The 17,686-nt window shown below is 42.3% G+C and overlaps 1 protein-coding gene across 1 annotated transcript in view; it reads right to left on the bottom strand.

Moving 5' to 3' along the window:
* Positions 1 to 17,686, bottom strand: part of DNAH3 (dynein axonemal heavy chain 3) — a 173,739-nt gene that overhangs the window by 89,792 nt on the left and 66,261 nt on the right. The window contains exons 21-28 of the mRNA XM_059415167.1: positions 16,166 to 16,282; positions 15,181 to 15,360; positions 13,841 to 13,977; positions 10,143 to 10,344; positions 8,374 to 8,466; positions 6,820 to 6,930; positions 3,640 to 3,754; positions 461 to 659 (exon numbers count right to left, since the gene is read on the bottom strand). Of these exons, the coding sequence (XP_059271150.1) occupies positions 461 to 659; positions 3,640 to 3,754; positions 6,820 to 6,930; positions 8,374 to 8,466; positions 10,143 to 10,344; positions 13,841 to 13,977; positions 15,181 to 15,360; positions 16,166 to 16,282 (1,154 nt within the window). The remainder of the gene's footprint in view (positions 1 to 460; positions 660 to 3,639; positions 3,755 to 6,819; positions 6,931 to 8,373; positions 8,467 to 10,142; positions 10,345 to 13,840; positions 13,978 to 15,180; positions 15,361 to 16,165; positions 16,283 to 17,686) is intronic.

The following is a 17,686-nucleotide window of genomic DNA, read 5'->3' as shown; positions in this document are numbered from 1 at the left end:
AGTATAAAGCATTTTGCTCAGCATGGAATGACTACGTCTCACCAACAGACTGGCTGGCTGAGCTTGGAGACTCCTTGCCAGAGTCCTTCATCTGGCCCCTTTTCTATCTTTCCTCCTTGCGATCTCCAGGCACCATCTTGATTCCTGCCATCAGAGAGCTTTCTATTTAAGTACTGTGGTATTTTTAAGGACAGGCATCAACATTCTGCTTGTTGGTTTGGCCACATTAATTTGCATTAGGACTCCTACTGGGTTCTCATTTCTGGCCTAAGGCCCAATTTCCATGCCCATCTGTGGGACCATGGTAACTAAGGGCAAAATTCTAAAATCTGAGAATATGAAATGTAGATGTAAAAGTCACAAACTCAAGATGCCCCACACCTTCTTCCCCAGAAGCTTTTCCTTCTGGGATTGTTATTCACCCTTTGCATCTGGGAGGGTGGGGGAGGGCAGAGGTTACCTGTAGCAGCGGTCCGTGAGGGGCGTAATCACCAGCCGGGGGGAGTTCCCCAGGTACTCATAGCCATACAAGGCTTCTGTGGTAATCATCTGCACCTGCACGTCCTTTGAATCCCAGTAGTAACGCAGCTGGGAGATCCACTGGAAATCGTTCAGGTCACAGATGTTATCCCCAGATAACTTGGCCACCACATCACGAGCTGTTGGGACAGACGCAGACATGGAAACACACAAATGCAGAGCTGTCAGCATACTCCCAAGCCCACAGACTGCTCAGTGGAGGTCTGAGGACATCATCCAGGCCAGCAGTCACTCTCCACAAACAGTTTCAGACTCAACCAGCCTCCCTGCCTACCCCTAACCTGCACATAGCAATTTCTTTTGGAGGCTGGTCTTTGCTTCACCTGAGAAGCCAGGCAAAGAATCTGCTGTGTTGTCGGCAAGCAGTACAGCAGAGGCATCAAAAATGTATACTCTGACTTATTTCACTAAGCATGATGCAACATGGGGGCTTAAGTGGGTAGGAGAAGAATCAATGAAACAAGATGGGATTGGGAGAGAGACAAACCATAAGTGACTCTTAATCTCACAAAACAAACTGAGGGTTGCTGGGGGGAGGGGGTTTGGGAGAAGGGGGTGGGATTATGGACATTGGGAAGGGTATGTGCTTTGGTGAGTGCTGTGAAGTATGTAAACCTGGTGATTCACAGACCTGTACCCCTGGGGATAAAAATATATGTTTATAAAAAATAAAAAATTAAAAAAAAATGTATACTCTGAAATCAGATTGCTGGGATCCTAATTCTGAATCTGCCATTAACTAGCTATGTGACTTTGGGCAAGTTGCTCAACCTCTCTATTGAGCTGCATAATCTGTAAGATGGGAATAACATAGTACCTACCTTATAGGATTATTATAAGGTTATCAGGAGGATTAACTGTACATACAATTAACCCTCGAACAACAGGGAGGCTAGGTGTGCCCACCCATGGTACAGGAAAAAAATCTGCATAGAACTTTGACTCCCCTCACAATTAATTACTAATAGCCTACTGTCAACTAGAACCCTTACAGGTAATAGCCAATTAACACATCTTTTGTAAGTCATATGTATTATATACTGTGTTCTTACAATAAAGTAAGCTAGAGAAAATATTTAAGAAAATCACGAGGAGAAAATACATTTATAGATTGTATTTATCAAAAGAAATTCCCATGTAAGTGGACCTGTGCAGTTCAAACCCATGTTGTTCAAGGATCAACTGTATACACACACATATATATACCTACACATACATATATATGTACATATGTAAATATCTACACATATATAGATAGATGAAAGGAAGAAAAGAAAGATTTATAAATATTAGATACTGTTATCATTCCCAAATTCTTGGGGGACTGACCCCGAGAGCTTTGTAATATGTAGTTACCCCAAATGCTGTCATATCTCCAGTATGACATTTTTGGCCATGTTCTAGGCTTCTAGGATATCCTAGGAGAAAACAGTCAGCTTGGCCTGATGCAGTTGGCAAGGGAAAGGGTCTCATGAACCTATGGTTAGATATAGTCTTTCCATCTGGGGGCCTGAGAAACCAGATGGGAGATATACTTCTGGGTTTCCTTCTTTCTCTCACAGGATTATGAGCCTAATTTAATCTTCTCACAGTGATGGGAGGCCTTGATGTTGAAGAGTGCACAAAGATTTCTAAGAATCATTAGCTATTTTTTAGGGAACTCTTAGGTGAGAGCTATTGAGATTCTCAGAACTAGGACAGTAGGGGTGGCTGGGTGGCTCAGTTGGTTAAACCTCTAACTCTTGATCTCAGCTCAGGTCTTGATCTCACAGTAGTGAGTTCAAGCCCCATGCTGAGCACAAAACCTACTTAAAAAAAAAAAAGTAGGACAGCAGCTCTAATTTAGTTATCTCAGAAATAAAACTTTGTAAAGGGATGTTTCTGCAAGTCTACTGCCTGTCTGCGAAGAAAAGTCTTTATGACAGTGAAATCCAAAACCCTCCAGAGAAGAGTCCTTCAAGATTATACTGACAGCTCTTCCATCCTTCCTGAGGAATTTAATTCCCCTCCAGGTTCTTGAGAGAAATCATAGAATGGTAGCAGGAGTAGGGGTCTCTAGGAGGGACCCAAGACGAAGGCAAGTCTCAAGGAAATGACTTGGGGATGCCTGCGTGATGCAGTGTGTATGTGTATGTATGTCCCATGCATACAGGTGTATGTGCGTGTGTGCACGTGTGTGAACACAGCCACCCGGGGCAGTAACCACACCTGCACTTCCTGCCAAACGAAGGTCACATTTTTCTTTCTTTCTTCCTGATTTCAGGCTAGTCTATCCAAGAGAAATTAGATTGAAATGAGCATCAACCTTAGGGAGAATAAGATGCCACGAAATGCCAGGAGGAAGCTGGGTGTATGAACAAGAGAGACACTGTTTCCAGGCAACCAGCTAGTCCACCCTAGTTTCCTTGGTGGTGATGGAGTGAGGGTGAGGGGGTGGTTTGTTTTATATAAAGACCCCAGTTCTTCCTCCTCCTCCCCTTCTTCTTCTTCTTCTTTTTTTTTTTTTAAAGGAAAGTGCTGGAAGGCATTCTCTCTCTCTCCTGCTGACTCGCTGCATACACTGCCCATTTCCAGTCTCTTGGGTTTGGAATCAGACATAGAATTACAATTAAATCAATTACATCAAATTATAAAACAACCTCTGCTCCTTAGTAGCTGCTGTATGCCTCTGGGTAAGTTATTTACCTCAGCCTCAGGTCCTTAATTTGAGAAGTGTGTATAAAAGTGAGATCATGTGTGTCAAGCACTTAGCACAGAGCCTGGCACCTGGTGAGTGTTCAAAAATATGAGCCATGGTCAGTCTTAAGAAATCATTCTAAGATGGTGAATCTCAGAAATGGCTTTGGCTGCCATTGTCTCTGTGAGAGCCCTGCTTGGAGGTTTCCTGGAAACCAGGGTGGGCATGGGAGGGGAAAACACACTGGAGATTCACAGACGCTCTGGCTTCTCTCCTTACCTCCTCGCCTCACTCTCAGTTGGACAAGCCCCTCCCTAATGGCAAAGGGGACCCCGAACCCCTCCATCCAGGGGAATGGAGAACAGCAAGCTTGGCTGCTATTCTTAGACAGTCAGCAACGCCAGGGAAGCCTCCTTGCTCACCGTGGACATCGATGACCGTGAGGGCCCCGAGGGTGAGTCGAGCCCCACTGCTCAGCTTCCCTCGGACCAGCTGGACGATCTCTGCAATCTGATCGTTGCTCTTTTTCAGAAAATCCTGGCAGGGGCATAGGAGGGGATGACCGGTTAAACTGGATTCTCCTCTGTTAACTCCCTCTTGGGGAATGGCACCCTCTACCACCCCATGGTCCAAGCCATCCCTCCGAGTGCCTTTCCCTTACCCCTTCATTAATCTCTAGACAAACTGCAAATGCATTATGTTAATTGAAAGAAGTCAAATTTCAAAGGCTAGATACCTTGATTTTATGGTTATGATATCGTGGAAAAGATAAAACTGCAGGAGCAGACAGCAGATTGGTCATTGCCAGAGGCATGGAGCGGGGGAAGGAGTTACCCCAAGGGGCTTGAGGGAATTTGGGGAGGGCATGGAACAGTTCTGTATCTTGATTGGGATGGTGGTTACACAAAAGGATGTGTTTGTTCAAACTCAGAACTCTATACTAAAAAGAGTAACTTTTACTGTATAGAAATTACACAATAAATATGAATTAATAAAAAAAACCTGAAATTTTTCTGATTAAGGGAGACACAGGGGATGTGAAAACTAAATGTACGTAAACGATAATCCTGGAATGGATCCTGGACCAGACAAAAAAGACATCAGTGGAGCAAATGGCTAAATTTAGATTAGCCAATTTAACAGGTTTATGGATTAGATAGAAATGTATCTTGCATCAACGTTGGTTTCCTGATTTGGATAACTGTACTGTGTTACTTAAGATGTTAATGTTGGGGGATTCTGGATGAAGGGTGCATGAGAATTCTTTGCATTATTTTTGCAACATTAATTGTAAGGCTGGCATTACTTCAAAATAAAGAGTTAAAACACAGAGGCACCTGGGTGGCTCAGTGGGTTAAAACCTCTGCCTTTGGCTCAGGTCATGATCCCAGGGTCCTGGGATTGAGCCCCACATTGGGCTCTCTGCTCAGCGGGGAGCCTGCTTCCTCCTCTCTCTCTCTCTGCCTGCCTCTCTGCCTACTTGTGATCTCTGTCTATCAAATAAATAAAATCTTTAAAAAAAAGGAGTTAAAACAGAAATAATTGTAAAAAAGGGAAAAAAAATGGAGACTAACTTCATAGGTTCATAGCTCACCTTCCCCACTTCCTAGCTAGGCAGGTCCAGGCAAAAGATATTAACCCTCTGAGTTTCAGTTTCCTGGTCTGTCGAGTCTAGATAATTACAACTACCTCTTGGAGCTGTTTTGAAGATTAAATGAGATGGTGAAGCACTTGGCACAATGTGAATAAAGTACACAGTAAATACTGATGGTTGTTGTTATTAATAAAGTACCTGACATGCAGCAAAAAACAAACAGCCTTTTCAGTGCTTTCCCACTGCCCTTGCTGTGGGTCTGGAAAACCCCTGGGGATAGGGCTGCTTCGCACATCTTTCTGAACCACACCCGTGCCACAGCTACTCTGGACCCAAGTGCCTTCAGTTGCTGGAATGCACCGTATTTTTCATCTTCTGACTTCTGCACATTCTGGTCTCTCTCTCTGGAACACTCTTTCTCCTGTTCTTTGCTTGGCTAATTCCTATTTATATCTTATGTCTCTTCTTAGATGCCATTTTTCTGGGAAATTGTCTCCATTTCTAATGTCTCTTATTTCTGTCCTTCCTCCCCATGCTTCCTGGATCGCTGTACTTCCTTATCACAGTTCTAGCAAAGAGACTTTTTATCTTCCCCAGTAGACTGTAAACCCATGAGGACAGACACCATGTCTCTCTCATTCAACTCTAAATCCCTTTGCCTAGTAGCCTCATTCCAGCATGGAGCAGACGTCAAACAAATATTTGTTAAATGAACAATAGATGGATGGATGGGTGGATGGATGGCGATCCCATACCAGTACCTGCTTCCTTTAGGATGCTGAGCCACGTTATTCAGCATCCATATCCATCAGGGCAGGGGTGTATGATGGGAAGCAGTCTCCCCTTTTTATAGGTAGGAAAACGGGGGCACAGAGATGCAGTCACAAAAATCAGAATTTTTTAGTGTTTCAAAAATTTGAAATGAAATACATGAAAGCAGTTTGCAAGTGTCAAGTGCAATATGTCTGTAGGAATTATCAACATGGAATGTGTGTAAATTTGAACCTTGGTCAAATGCTCATGTTCTAATTTTAAGGTATAAAGCAAAATACAGTAAAGTGAAATATTTTCTGGTCCACAGCCAGTCATCTATGGGGAGAAAGAACAGAAGGTCTGATAAGATCATCATGGGAAATGATACCATGGTGAAAAGTTTGAGAATGAATTACCATTCATTTCTTCAGTAAATATTTATTAAGCACCTACTATGTGCTCAGCATTGCAATAACCCCAGGAGATACAACAGTGAGCCAAACAAACATGGTCTCTGCCCTGTGGGGTTCATAGCCTGGGCTCTAGTACTGACTAACTTGCCAGCATCTCATTTAACTCTCCCACAATACAGTACTATGAAGTTGTAATACAACGTGGTGTACTGTAGCACATTATATAGTCAAGGAGACTGAGACTCAGGATAAGGAACTTGCCCATGGTCACACAGCTAACAAAGGAAAGTATCAGGATTTGAACCCAAGTCCATCCAGGTCTTGAACTCTCAAACACTGGTTTCAATGGCAAGAGTTAACTGGAAATATGGAAATATACAGGCCTGGATCTGAGGACAAGTAGGACTTGAGCACTCTTAGTCTCAAGGGAACATGGAAGGAAGAGCTGTAGGTGGGTTTGTGCCCAATTGCAGGTGGCAGGAAGGAGGGGAAACAGGACCAGGTGATCATTTGGCCCAGGAAGAAGACCAGAGGTCTCTGTTGGTGGAAATTCTACTAAGTTGACCCTTGAAAGCAAAGACTGATACAAACTTAAAATACTGCAGCCTAGAATTTCTGCCTGAGAAGGACCAGGGTGGGTATTACAACAGAGAACTCCATGGGTCATTTCCAACGCCAGATTCTCCATCCCACGGTCCCCATGAAAACCCTAACTTCTCTATGCCACAGTTGGATGCTGTGATTTTTTATTGTTTAAAAAACATGGCTACTTTAATTATATGTCCTTCAGATCCTAATCAAGCTTGACTCTCCTCCACTAGCTTCAAGACATGCTCACTTACTGGTAGGGTCTTTTCCACCAGGGCTTGGGACACCTCCTTGGTCCAAAAGATGGAAGAGACACAGATGACCACTTGGCCAGGCCACTGCAAGACCCACTGATTACGCTGTACCTGGGAAAGTGCAGGGGGTCATGTGGTATGTCAGTTCATCCTGTGGGACCAAAACCCACTTCTGAAAAACATTCCCCACCGCCATATCCCCTCAACAAACACACAACCCTCCCCCACTCTTGGAAGCTACTAGACTTGACATCTTTGGGATTACTGATTTATGCCTTCCTCCTGAATTTTTTGAAAAAAAAAAAAAAATCAACATTCTCATCAACTTTTTTTTTCTTTTTCCTTAAGCTCCCAATCCAAGGATTTTACATAGTTACCATCAAGGTGTTCACAGAGAGTTTTCATAACTACCCTTTCTGAAGGCTACACAATGTTGCAGTTCCGGGCCAGTTTTCTCAGCCTAGCCCAGAACCCCAACCCCCCAAACTTGTTTTTAGACTACAGATGTGGCAAACTACACCAGAGAGCTGAATGTGGCCTTGCATTTGTTTTTATAAATAAAGGTGTACTGTAACAGAGCCTCACCCATTCTTTACCAATCATTCACAGCTGCTTCTGCACTACCAAGGCCAAGCTAAATAGTATGTGCGGCCCACAGAGCTGAAGACATTATAATAACATTTGCTTTACAGAAAACGTTTGCTGACTCTTGCTCTGGATGCAATGGCATGAGGTTCTTCCATACAGGTCACCGTTTATCTTTTATTTACATTTAAATTAAATTTAAATGTAAATTAAATTTACATTTAAAATTTAAATGTAAATTTAAAAATTCTTAATTTTTATTTAAAATAAATCATAGGACAAAGGACCGGCCTTTCATTTATAATGCAATCCTTCTAAGAGGGACACCAGGGTCAGTACCCTGTACTTTACTAGGAAGGTGTTAACTGAATATTCTTCCTTTCGATGGAAGAGGTCGTGGGGGTGGAGCCCTGAAAAGTAAGAAGAAAAGACACCCAAAGTCAAGGAGCACAAAGACCTGGTCTGCCTATATTTAACCTTGCTAGGAGATGGCTGAAGAGTGATCACCACCAGTTCTTTTCTTTTGGCTTTCTTCGGTCTTACCTGTTTCCCCTAATACTTGGGGAGTTTAATGAATTGTACTGTTCATGGCATGTGTACTATAAACAAAAAGCCTAGAGGGAGAAATGCTTAATTGGAAGGTGCTCTAAAAAGACCTCCTGCCATCATTTCATTTCACAGAAGGGACTTGTAGCTAGCAGCCAGAGGGTTCTGGTTAACCATCTTGTCTTGTGTCACCTGCTTCTAATTGTAAATGTTTCACCAGAAATATGTGCACCACCCCAGGATTCAGAGGGAAAGAAGAAAGAGGCACAGTGGGGTCACGAAAGGGTCAGGTGTTACCCAGCAGGTCTGGGTGGGTTTTGGTAGAAGGCAGAGGGGTGCTTAGAATTGATCCATTTACTCTTCTTCCCAATGTTGTTGTCGCTGTACTAACACCCTGGCCCCTGTACCCCAATTCTCATTTACCTGGACATATGCTTCAATCCCAAGTCTAATAACTTCCTGCATACTGGCAATCATCATCTTCTCCACCTGCTGGAGCCACTTCTCCACCATGCCCTATAGGGGTGAGACAAAGCAGCTACAAGTTAGCCAAGCCCAGAGGGAGGGATCATGGGCAGATCCAGCTTTCTCTCTGGAGGAAGGCTGGAGGGAGGTCAAAGGTTGGACACCCCCTCAAGCCAATATTCTTTAATTATACGTGTTATATTTGTTTACTTATGTCTATTTTTTTATTCTGAGAAGTATGTGTGATGTAAACGGAAAAATAGGGAATACTTAACATGCATTTCATGTCATTTTCTGAAACACAACTTCTTAGGAAGCAAGTGATACATTTGTGTTTCAGTTCATAAAATAAATTGCTCATTTCTAATGAGTTGTCCTAATTCTTGTCTTATTCTAGTGGTTTCCAAACTTTGCTGTGCAGTGGAATCATTTCGAGATTCTTAAAAAATATGGACACCTGACTTCTGTTCCTAGCCATTCATGCAACCTGGGCATTTGGATTTTTTTTTTTTAAAGCTCTACAGGTAATTCAAATGTGCAGCAAATAATTCAGTTTTAGAATCTCAGGTCACTGTAGCTCTTAACTTCAGGCACCTGTTAGCTGGCTGGGGTCTATCTATTTGGCAACATGACTCCTGGTTATTACAACTTAGACGTGTGGCCAGCAAATATGCCTGATGAAGTAAAGCCAAGAGTGCTTGTCTATTTCTACTCCACGGTGCTGTCATGTTCAGCAGGAGTGGGAGAAATTTACATTTTACTCATTATACACTTTATAAAAATCTGAGTAAAACAGCATTGATTCCATAACTTTTTTAAAAAAAGATTTTATTTATTTGACAGAGAGAGCACAAGTGGACAGAGCGGCAGGCAGAGGGAGAGGGAGAAGCAGGCTCCCCACTGAGCAGGGAGCCCGATGCAGGGCTCAGTCCCAGCACTGTGGGATCACGACCTGAACCGAAGGCAGCTGCTTAACCAGCTGAGCCACCAAGGCACTCCAATTCCATAATGTTTTATTGACCTTTATTGACCTACCCCATGTAAGCCTGATGATTCACAGACCTGTACTCCTGGGGAAAATAATATTATATGTTAATAAAAATAATTAAAAAAACAACACCTACTTCAGCAAGCTGTCTGACCAGATCACTTTTTTTTTTTTTGAGAGAGAGAGAGAGACAGAGGCAGATGCACACGAGCAGTGGTGGTGGGGGGTGCAGAACAGAGGGAGAGGGAGAGAGAGAATCTTAAGCAGCCTCCATGCTTAGTGCAGAATGACACAGGGCTCGATCTCATGACCCTGAGATAATGATCTGAGCCAAAATCAAGAGTTCAACGCTTAACCAACTGAGCCACCTAGGTGCCCCTGAAAGCAGATCGATTTTAACTGGGCTGTACTCACGGAGATCTGAACAGCATCTGCTGTTGGGTCTGATGCCTCCTATTGCCTCCACATCAGGTTTGGCTGAAATCCTCCCATAAATTTAGAGGATTGCGTGGATTGCAGTACAACCCCCAATGTAGAGATGAGCAAACCAAGACTCAGAAAGATTACTCAATCTCCCAGAGTCACCCAGTCAGTGAGCTGTGAAACCCAGGTGTTCCACACCCTGGCAGTATGGAACTTGAGTCCAAGCAAGGGGCTTAAACAATCAATATGCTCTCTGCCTCTCTCTGTATTGCTCTGCCAGGGAGAAAAGAATGAAAATGAGTAAGAGGAGAGTTACTTTGGCTTGAGCTGGGTAGATTTTCTGTTTGAATGGAACGGTTTCTTTTTCTGAGCTGATCATTCCCACAATCTCCAGACTGCTTGTAAATTCTAGCCTGGCAATTCCTTCAAAGCACTTCTTCAAATGTGGTTGCACACGGAGGGGGTCCTTCGTCTCTGACAAGATCTCCAGCAGCTCATCGTTTGACAGGAAGAAGAACCTATTTCAAAGCAAACGAAGATGGCAACTGGAGTCTCTTTTGAGAACTTCTTTTCCCAACAAGGTGATATTCTCTAAAGGGAGAGGACACCCCAGGAACACCAGCCATGTTCTAGAGTCTTTTTAAGGCACATTCCTTTTCACCATTTTTCATCTGGGGCATAGAGCGTGGACACAGTTTGGACTCAGAGCAAGAGAAAGTGAAAAAGCTGGTATATATGAATTTAATATGGTTTGGGCGTAGGATACTACCTTTTGGAACAGTAGTTCTGAACTTTGGCTGTACTTTAGAATCACCTGTGAAGCTTTTTTTAAAAACTTCAATGCCAAGGTTGCACTGCCCAGAGTTTCTAATATAATTGATTTGGGGTTGGGTCTGGGGATTGACAGATAGATAGATTGATTTGAAAGATTTTATTTATTTATTTGACAGAGACAGACACAGTGAGAGACAGAACACAAGCAGGGAGAGTGGGAGAAGGAAAAGCAGGCTTCCTGATGAGCAGCCCAATGCAGTACTCGATCCCAGGACCCTAGGATCATGACCTGAGCCAAAGGCGGACGCTCAACCACTGAGCCACCGAGGCACCCCATGACTGAGCCACACAGGCGCCCGTGGGGATTTATATTTTTAAAATCCAAGGTAATTCTAATATATAGTCAGTATTGAGAAGGAGAGAGAAGACCTCCTTATTTTTCCTTATCTCAAAGTATGATATGTCACAGGTGTGAAATAAGAAGTATGCTATTAATGAACCTATCTGATGTGTACAACAAAGGCAAAAGGAAATGTAGGTAGAATTAAATTTCCTTACATTTTATAGCCCATTGACAAATACTTGAGACAGGCAGAGTGTGACACTCCTCCAGGAACTCACAATTGTCTTAATGTTAATGCTTTGCTAAAAGCAAAAAACAACCTTTGCTTGACAATAGCCAGACCTCCAGGATCCTGTAAGTCTTAACATATGACAATCCTTTTGGAAGCTTGCTTTGTCTCTACCTGCTCCCCCAAATTTACAAGAATACAATCAATTGTTCCTCATAATCCTGGGGCAGCTCTTTCTGCCCATGGGTCCTGTCTCTGTGCTTTAATAAAACCACCTTTTTACACTGAAAACATCCCAAGAATTCTTTCTTGACTGTTTTTTCCTGGACCCCACAACACATCACATCACTATACATGCAGAGGCTCTGACCATGTTTTAAGTTAGAAATGATAAACTCATTCTCTTGCTCAGACCCTTCAAGCAGCAACCACAAACCATTAGGAAATACTAAAGGTGTATAAACCTTTACTGTAACCACCAAGCTGAAAGTCCCATAATGGAGGGACCACGTGATTATGGTCTTCACTGATTATGGTGGATTATAAAAATGACTACAATATTTATGGCTCCTCTCTACAAGAGGTAGAGTCTGTTTTCACATGTCTCATACTTGGCCTGGCTCTTTGTCCTGCTTTGGCTAACAGACTGTAGTAAACGTGAATTCATGTAAGTTCCAAGCCTAGATCTAGCTGGCCTTGGGAATCCCACTACCACCACTATGTGGATAAATCCAGGCTAGCTTTCTGGTCCAACTATCCTGGTTGCCCCAGCCAAAAGGAAGCCAACCACTAGACCAGTGACATCAACTACCAGCTGGCAAAAGTCATATGAATGAGCCCTCATGAGACCTTTGGAACCAGCTCAGATCAAAGGAACTGCCTGGCTAGACCAGAAGAACCATCCAGCTGAGCCCAGCCCTATTTGCAAACCCACAGAATTGTGAGCTAAATAAATAGTTGTTGTTTCAAGCTTCTATGTTTTGGGGAGGTTTGTTACACAGCAAAGAAAACTAATGCATTATAGCTGCAGTGTTGAGCAGGTAGACAGAGCTCAATCATTATTTGTTGACTGACTAACTTACCAATAATTAATGATATCCATTTCTCCCACTGCCAAGTAAAATTCAAACAGGTGGTCTCTATGGATTTATCATGTGTGATAAAGCATATGGCTCAATGGCCATAAGAGTCATTAAAAAAACTTATTACCTACCATAAAATCGTTATTTAGCACTCTGCATTTTCAAGATAAAATTAATTTCAAATATGTGAAATTATTCAATAACATTTTCCAAAGTGTTTTCTCAGAGTGCTTGACTTTATTCTGTAAAAATGCATAAACACACATTGAGAGAGAGAGACAATGTGTGTGTGTCTAATGTAGGGAACAAATGAGGCTTAGAGATGTCAAATAACTCAGTATTTTATGTAGACTGCCTGGATTGAATTCTGGCTTGTCCATTTACCAGTCTTATGTTTTCTGGCAAGTTACTATTTCCTTGTTTGTAAAAGGCAGATAATAATAATGTTTTTAACCTCATAGAATTCTTGTGAATTTAAATAAGTTAATGCAGGTAAGGCACTTAGGCCAGTGTCCTGACATATGGTAAATGCTGTGGCGGTGTTGGCTATTGTTCATATTTTTATAAGGAATAACACTAGGAGGAATAGGACTAAAAGCCCAAATCTCAGGGGTTTCCTCTTCCTAAGTTTTGTGCTTCCAAATTGAAGTTCCTTCCACTATTTGTGCTGTATTTGTGTTGTCCAATCCTGAAGACATTAGCCATATATGGCTAGCTACATCACAAAATTAATATCAAATAAATCAAAAATTCACTTTCTCAGGTACACCAGGACATTTCTGAATCCTACACAAATCACTTTTTAAAAATTTATGGTGGAAAGCAAGAAACTAACTTTGTCTCCAAATAAGGGAACAATGAAATTTCCTTTTCTTAAAAGCACATTAGGATCAAACCTACATCCAAATGACATGGAATGACCACCCATGGTGAGCTAGACATGGACAGATTATCAGGGGCAAGGACCCTCTTTTCTGGAACCAACCCTCTAAAATGACTTTGACTTTTATGTAGAAGAACACTAGTTCTTGTGGAGAAAAAAAGAGCCAAATATTTATAAGCATACCTACCAGAAACTACAACATTTGATGGAAAAGATATTCAACTGACATTTCTTAAACAGTTTAGACAGCCAAATGCTTTACATGCATTATTTCACTGATCTACATAAATATATGAGTAAGAGCCATTATTGTATTTCTATTTTACAGTGGAGAACCGGAGGCTCAGATAGACTTGCTAGGATCTCGAGATTAATAAGTGCAAGAGCTGGGACTCAAACCAACGTCTGTTTAACTTCAAAGTCTAGGCTCTTAATAATGACTACTGTATCCCTTCAGTTGGGTATTGGACCATGATGGTTGGCAACGATGTAGACTTGGCCCCTGTCAGTGTCCATTCAACTTCATTCTAAGTAATGACCGTGAAGATATGCCCTCCCCATGAAAGCAGTCTTGTGGAGAATGGAGAACCAAGAAAGACTATGAAATAGGTTGGTAGAAGCCAACTCTCAGGATGAAAAAATGTAATTCTACCTATAGATGGGTCAAAAAGGCAACTCCGAATGAAAGAAAAGTACCAGATACCTAGGAAAAAATAGTCTCTTCTTCTCCAAGTAATCATTCAGCCCCTTCTGGATGTCCTCCAACAGAAGGTTGGCTTCTTGAAGCTTCTCAGCCATCCTTGGCTGGTCTGCTGCGACCAGAACCCTGGTATCTTTCACCTAGGTTCCATCAAATAAAGTGAGAATCACCATGGGGGTCCCGGATTCTGACACCGACCATTGTAGCGAGCCTACAACCAGTACAACAAACACTGACCTCCTGGCCCAGCTAACTTAGCCTCCTAATCCTATAAGGGTGAAATGCTCATACAACATGATTCTATTCCTTTGGACATGTTTGGCTCTTTCTTCTACAAAAACCTTCCATTTCATGCAACTCCTTGGAGTGACCTTTTATTTGTTAGATGCAATGCTGCCGATTTAGGAATTGTTTAATAAAGTCAATTTGCTCTTTAAAGTTTAAAATCAGCCAATTTGATCTTTAATAACTAAGATCAGTTGAATTTGTGTTACTTAATACTTGCAACCAAAAAATCTGGACTAATACAGAGTTGGAGGAAACAGGATATCATGAATCCTGGCTCCACTTGCTGGGCAATATAAATGCCTAATAGGGTGGTTAAATTTTCTTGAGATATGTTCTCTACAGGGAGCCCTAATGGAGCACATTTGGCTTCAAAAAGGAAAAAGATACCATCTCTTAACAGATACTCCTGATTGCCTCGTATACCCAGTGAACTCACCCTTCAAGACTTGTTTCCAATGTTGCTCCCCTTTGAAGGACTTCCTTGACACTGCCAGGCAACAAAATCACTCTCCTGTGTTCTAAAAGCTGTTTGTGTATATACTCCTACAATAGCTCTCCTATTTACCCTAAGACTCTCTCCTCACAAGACAGTGACTAGGCAGATATCATTTTCTTGTCATCTTCAAGTATTTTCTGACTGTTAATTCAATGCTGAGTATCAAGTAAACATTTATTAAATAAGTAACTGAATATGGAGGAGAATTTGAGTTCTGAAATGATTCTCAATCTGTAAAAGTTTTATTGCATTATCCTGTGACAAAAGTCTCCTACCTTGTTAGGAATGAGAGCTAAATTATACAGACTGCTAACAGTTGCCTCTAGGGAGGTGGGCTTTCAAAAGGCCTCCATTCTCTGTATTACATATCTCTATGTTCGGATGTTTAGTAACAATAAGTTTCAAAATCAGAAAAAAATTTATAAAAATATTTGAATTTGGAAAAAAATCTGGTTTACTTATAAATTTCAAGGGACATGGTTATGATGCATAATGAGCAACATCTGTACGGCATCCCACATTCCTGATGGTGAGATGTGCTAGGGAGTTAAAAACTTACCGCTTGGGACATGATTGATTTCCAGTAACTATCAACGATGGAAAATTTCCTGCCCTCTTCTGGCATCTGGGCTATGATGTCCTCTGAACTAAAGATTGGTTCCAGGTAGAGCCAGGTGGCTTGGCATTTCAACCAGGCATCCAAAATTTCCTGCACACGAACCAGCTTTTCTTCCCACTTCTGTGAATTTAGCATTTCACATCTGAATCATTAATCTGCCACTTTGCAACACAGGCCCACTGACTGAACATATTGGATGGATTCGTTCATTCATTTGCTCATTCACTTGTTTAGCAAATACTTGTTGAGTATTTGCCCCCTATGTTCTGGTCATTGTTCTAGGCATTGTGGATTCAGCAAAGAAAGTAACCGACAAGCATCCTTGCCCTCACGTAGTTCTTTTTCTAGTGGAATAATAACAGTAATAACAGCCATAATACATCTTCTGTGACTAGTGATGGTCTGAGTGCTTTAAGTGAAACCAATTAATCCAACAGATTTATGAGGGAGATATTATTACAAAACTCACTTTACAGATGCAGAAACGGACATACAACAGTTCAAGGAACTTGTCCAAGACCATACAACAAGGGATGAAGCCAGAATTTGAACCCAGGCAGTCTGGTTCCAGAGTCTCTGCCCTTAGCTTATGCCATTTCTATAAACAATGAGCAGAGGAGGCCAAACCTGTACCCTTGTGTAGTTTACATTCTAGATTACTCTAGCCCATAAAATACTTTCCAAATGTATTTTTATTCAGTGCATTAAAATCATCTCATCTTCTCTTTTGGCAGACTGTTGCAAAGACACAGTGTGCCATATGCTTACTTGGATGGTTATGGCTTTCAGTCTTGTGTTATTTATTTTTTCCAATCAGGAAGAACTGAGCTTCTTTGTGAACTGAACTTAAAAATCTTCTCCCTCCTCCAACAAACCCAGAGCTAATAATGAGACATCACAAACCCTCCACCTCATTTCCTCTTACCCGGCATTCTGCTTCTATGGGTTTGATGAATGGGGAGCCACACATGGTCTGGGTCTTTATCACGTGATCATCAAGTAATAACTGAATGTCATCAACTGCACACAAGATGCTTGTATCCTGCAAAAAAGATTTGCTGAGCTGTCAAAACCACAAGACCCCCCAATTTTCATGATCATCTCCAAAGGGCCCACAGCTCTGCTGTCCACCCAAGTGGGGCAGAAATCTATCTCACAGAGGATGGAATTTCTATTTTCTTCCTTCAAAGTGTGTGTGTGTGTGTGTTTTAAAAAGATTTTATTTATGAGAGAGAGAGAGCACACAAGTAGAGGTGGGGTAAAAGGAGAGGGAGAAATAGGATTCCCAATGAGCAGAGAGCTCTATATGGGGCTGGATCCCAGGACCTCAGGATCACAGACCTGAGGCAGACACTTAATAACAGACTAAGCCACCCACCCTTCCTGGAAAGTGTTCTTAAAGACATTTATTCTCAACCTCTTTCGCAGAAATCAAATATGATCTCAGCCCATATCTGCAATTATTATCTGTTGGGGCTTGGCAGGGTGGGGGAGGGGGAGAGCATGTTGTTCTATCTTCTTTTATGTTCTACTTCCCTGGCCACTTGCTTTGCTGGCAAGCTGATCCTCAGGTGGGCTCAGCTGCTGACCTCAATGGTTGGCCCTTGACCTGTGGTTCCCAAACTATGTGCTGAGAGGCTGCTGGGCACTGCAGACAACTCAGAAATTTCATTCAAAAATGAAATACAAATTTTTTTCTTTTAATTTATATGTATTTTTTAAAAGCAGTTGTGGATAGGATACAACTACTTACTAGAGTTGTTTGATCCTAATTACTTCATAAACAAAGCTGTTAGGAATTTCTTTTGGCTCAGGGAGGGGAACTAGAGAGAGGGGGAAGGGAAGCAGGCTCCCCGCTGAGCAGAGAGCCCGATGTGGGGCTCGATCCCAGGACCCCGGGATCATGACCTGAGCCGAAGGCAGAGGCTGTAACCCACTGAGCCACCCAGGCACCTCTATACTCTAAGTTTTTCCTAGTAGTACAGGTTGCTGTGCCGTTGATGAGGGAGCAGGAGGCTGGCTGAGGACAAAGCAAAAGCTGGCGCCTTGCACCCCCTCTCCACCCGCTCCCCTCCATATGTGTGGCATTCCTCAGGCACCCCTGATCGCCATAAAACGATAAATAGTTAACTTGCAGGGATCGCAATCCTACAGAACAGGAATCTCCCTTGCTCTACAAGATGTCCTAGAGACCTAAACAGGGAGGTTACCTTATCAATAGCACAAATTTCCAGAGGCAAATAACTCTTGGTTCCTGAAGCCCTAATGTCCCCCTCCCACCATAAACTGGAGGAGATTGGGGTAGAAAGGAATGTAAATGATAGCCAGATCATAATGCCCCACCAAGAATCCCCCATTATCTTGATGTTAGTGCCTGATCTAAAGACGACATTGATCAAGCCATAAGGGCAAAGACTCCCCCCCCCCCCCCCCCCCCCCCCCCCCC

The sequence above is a fragment of the Mustela nigripes genome, chromosome 11, assembly GCF_022355385.1.
Source record: "Mustela nigripes isolate SB6536 chromosome 11, MUSNIG.SB6536, whole genome shotgun sequence".
NCBI classification, from domain to species: domain Eukaryota; kingdom Metazoa; phylum Chordata; class Mammalia; order Carnivora; family Mustelidae; genus Mustela; species Mustela nigripes.
Note: the sequence above shows the minus strand (reverse complement) of the source record. Positions and strands in the feature narration are given on the sequence as shown.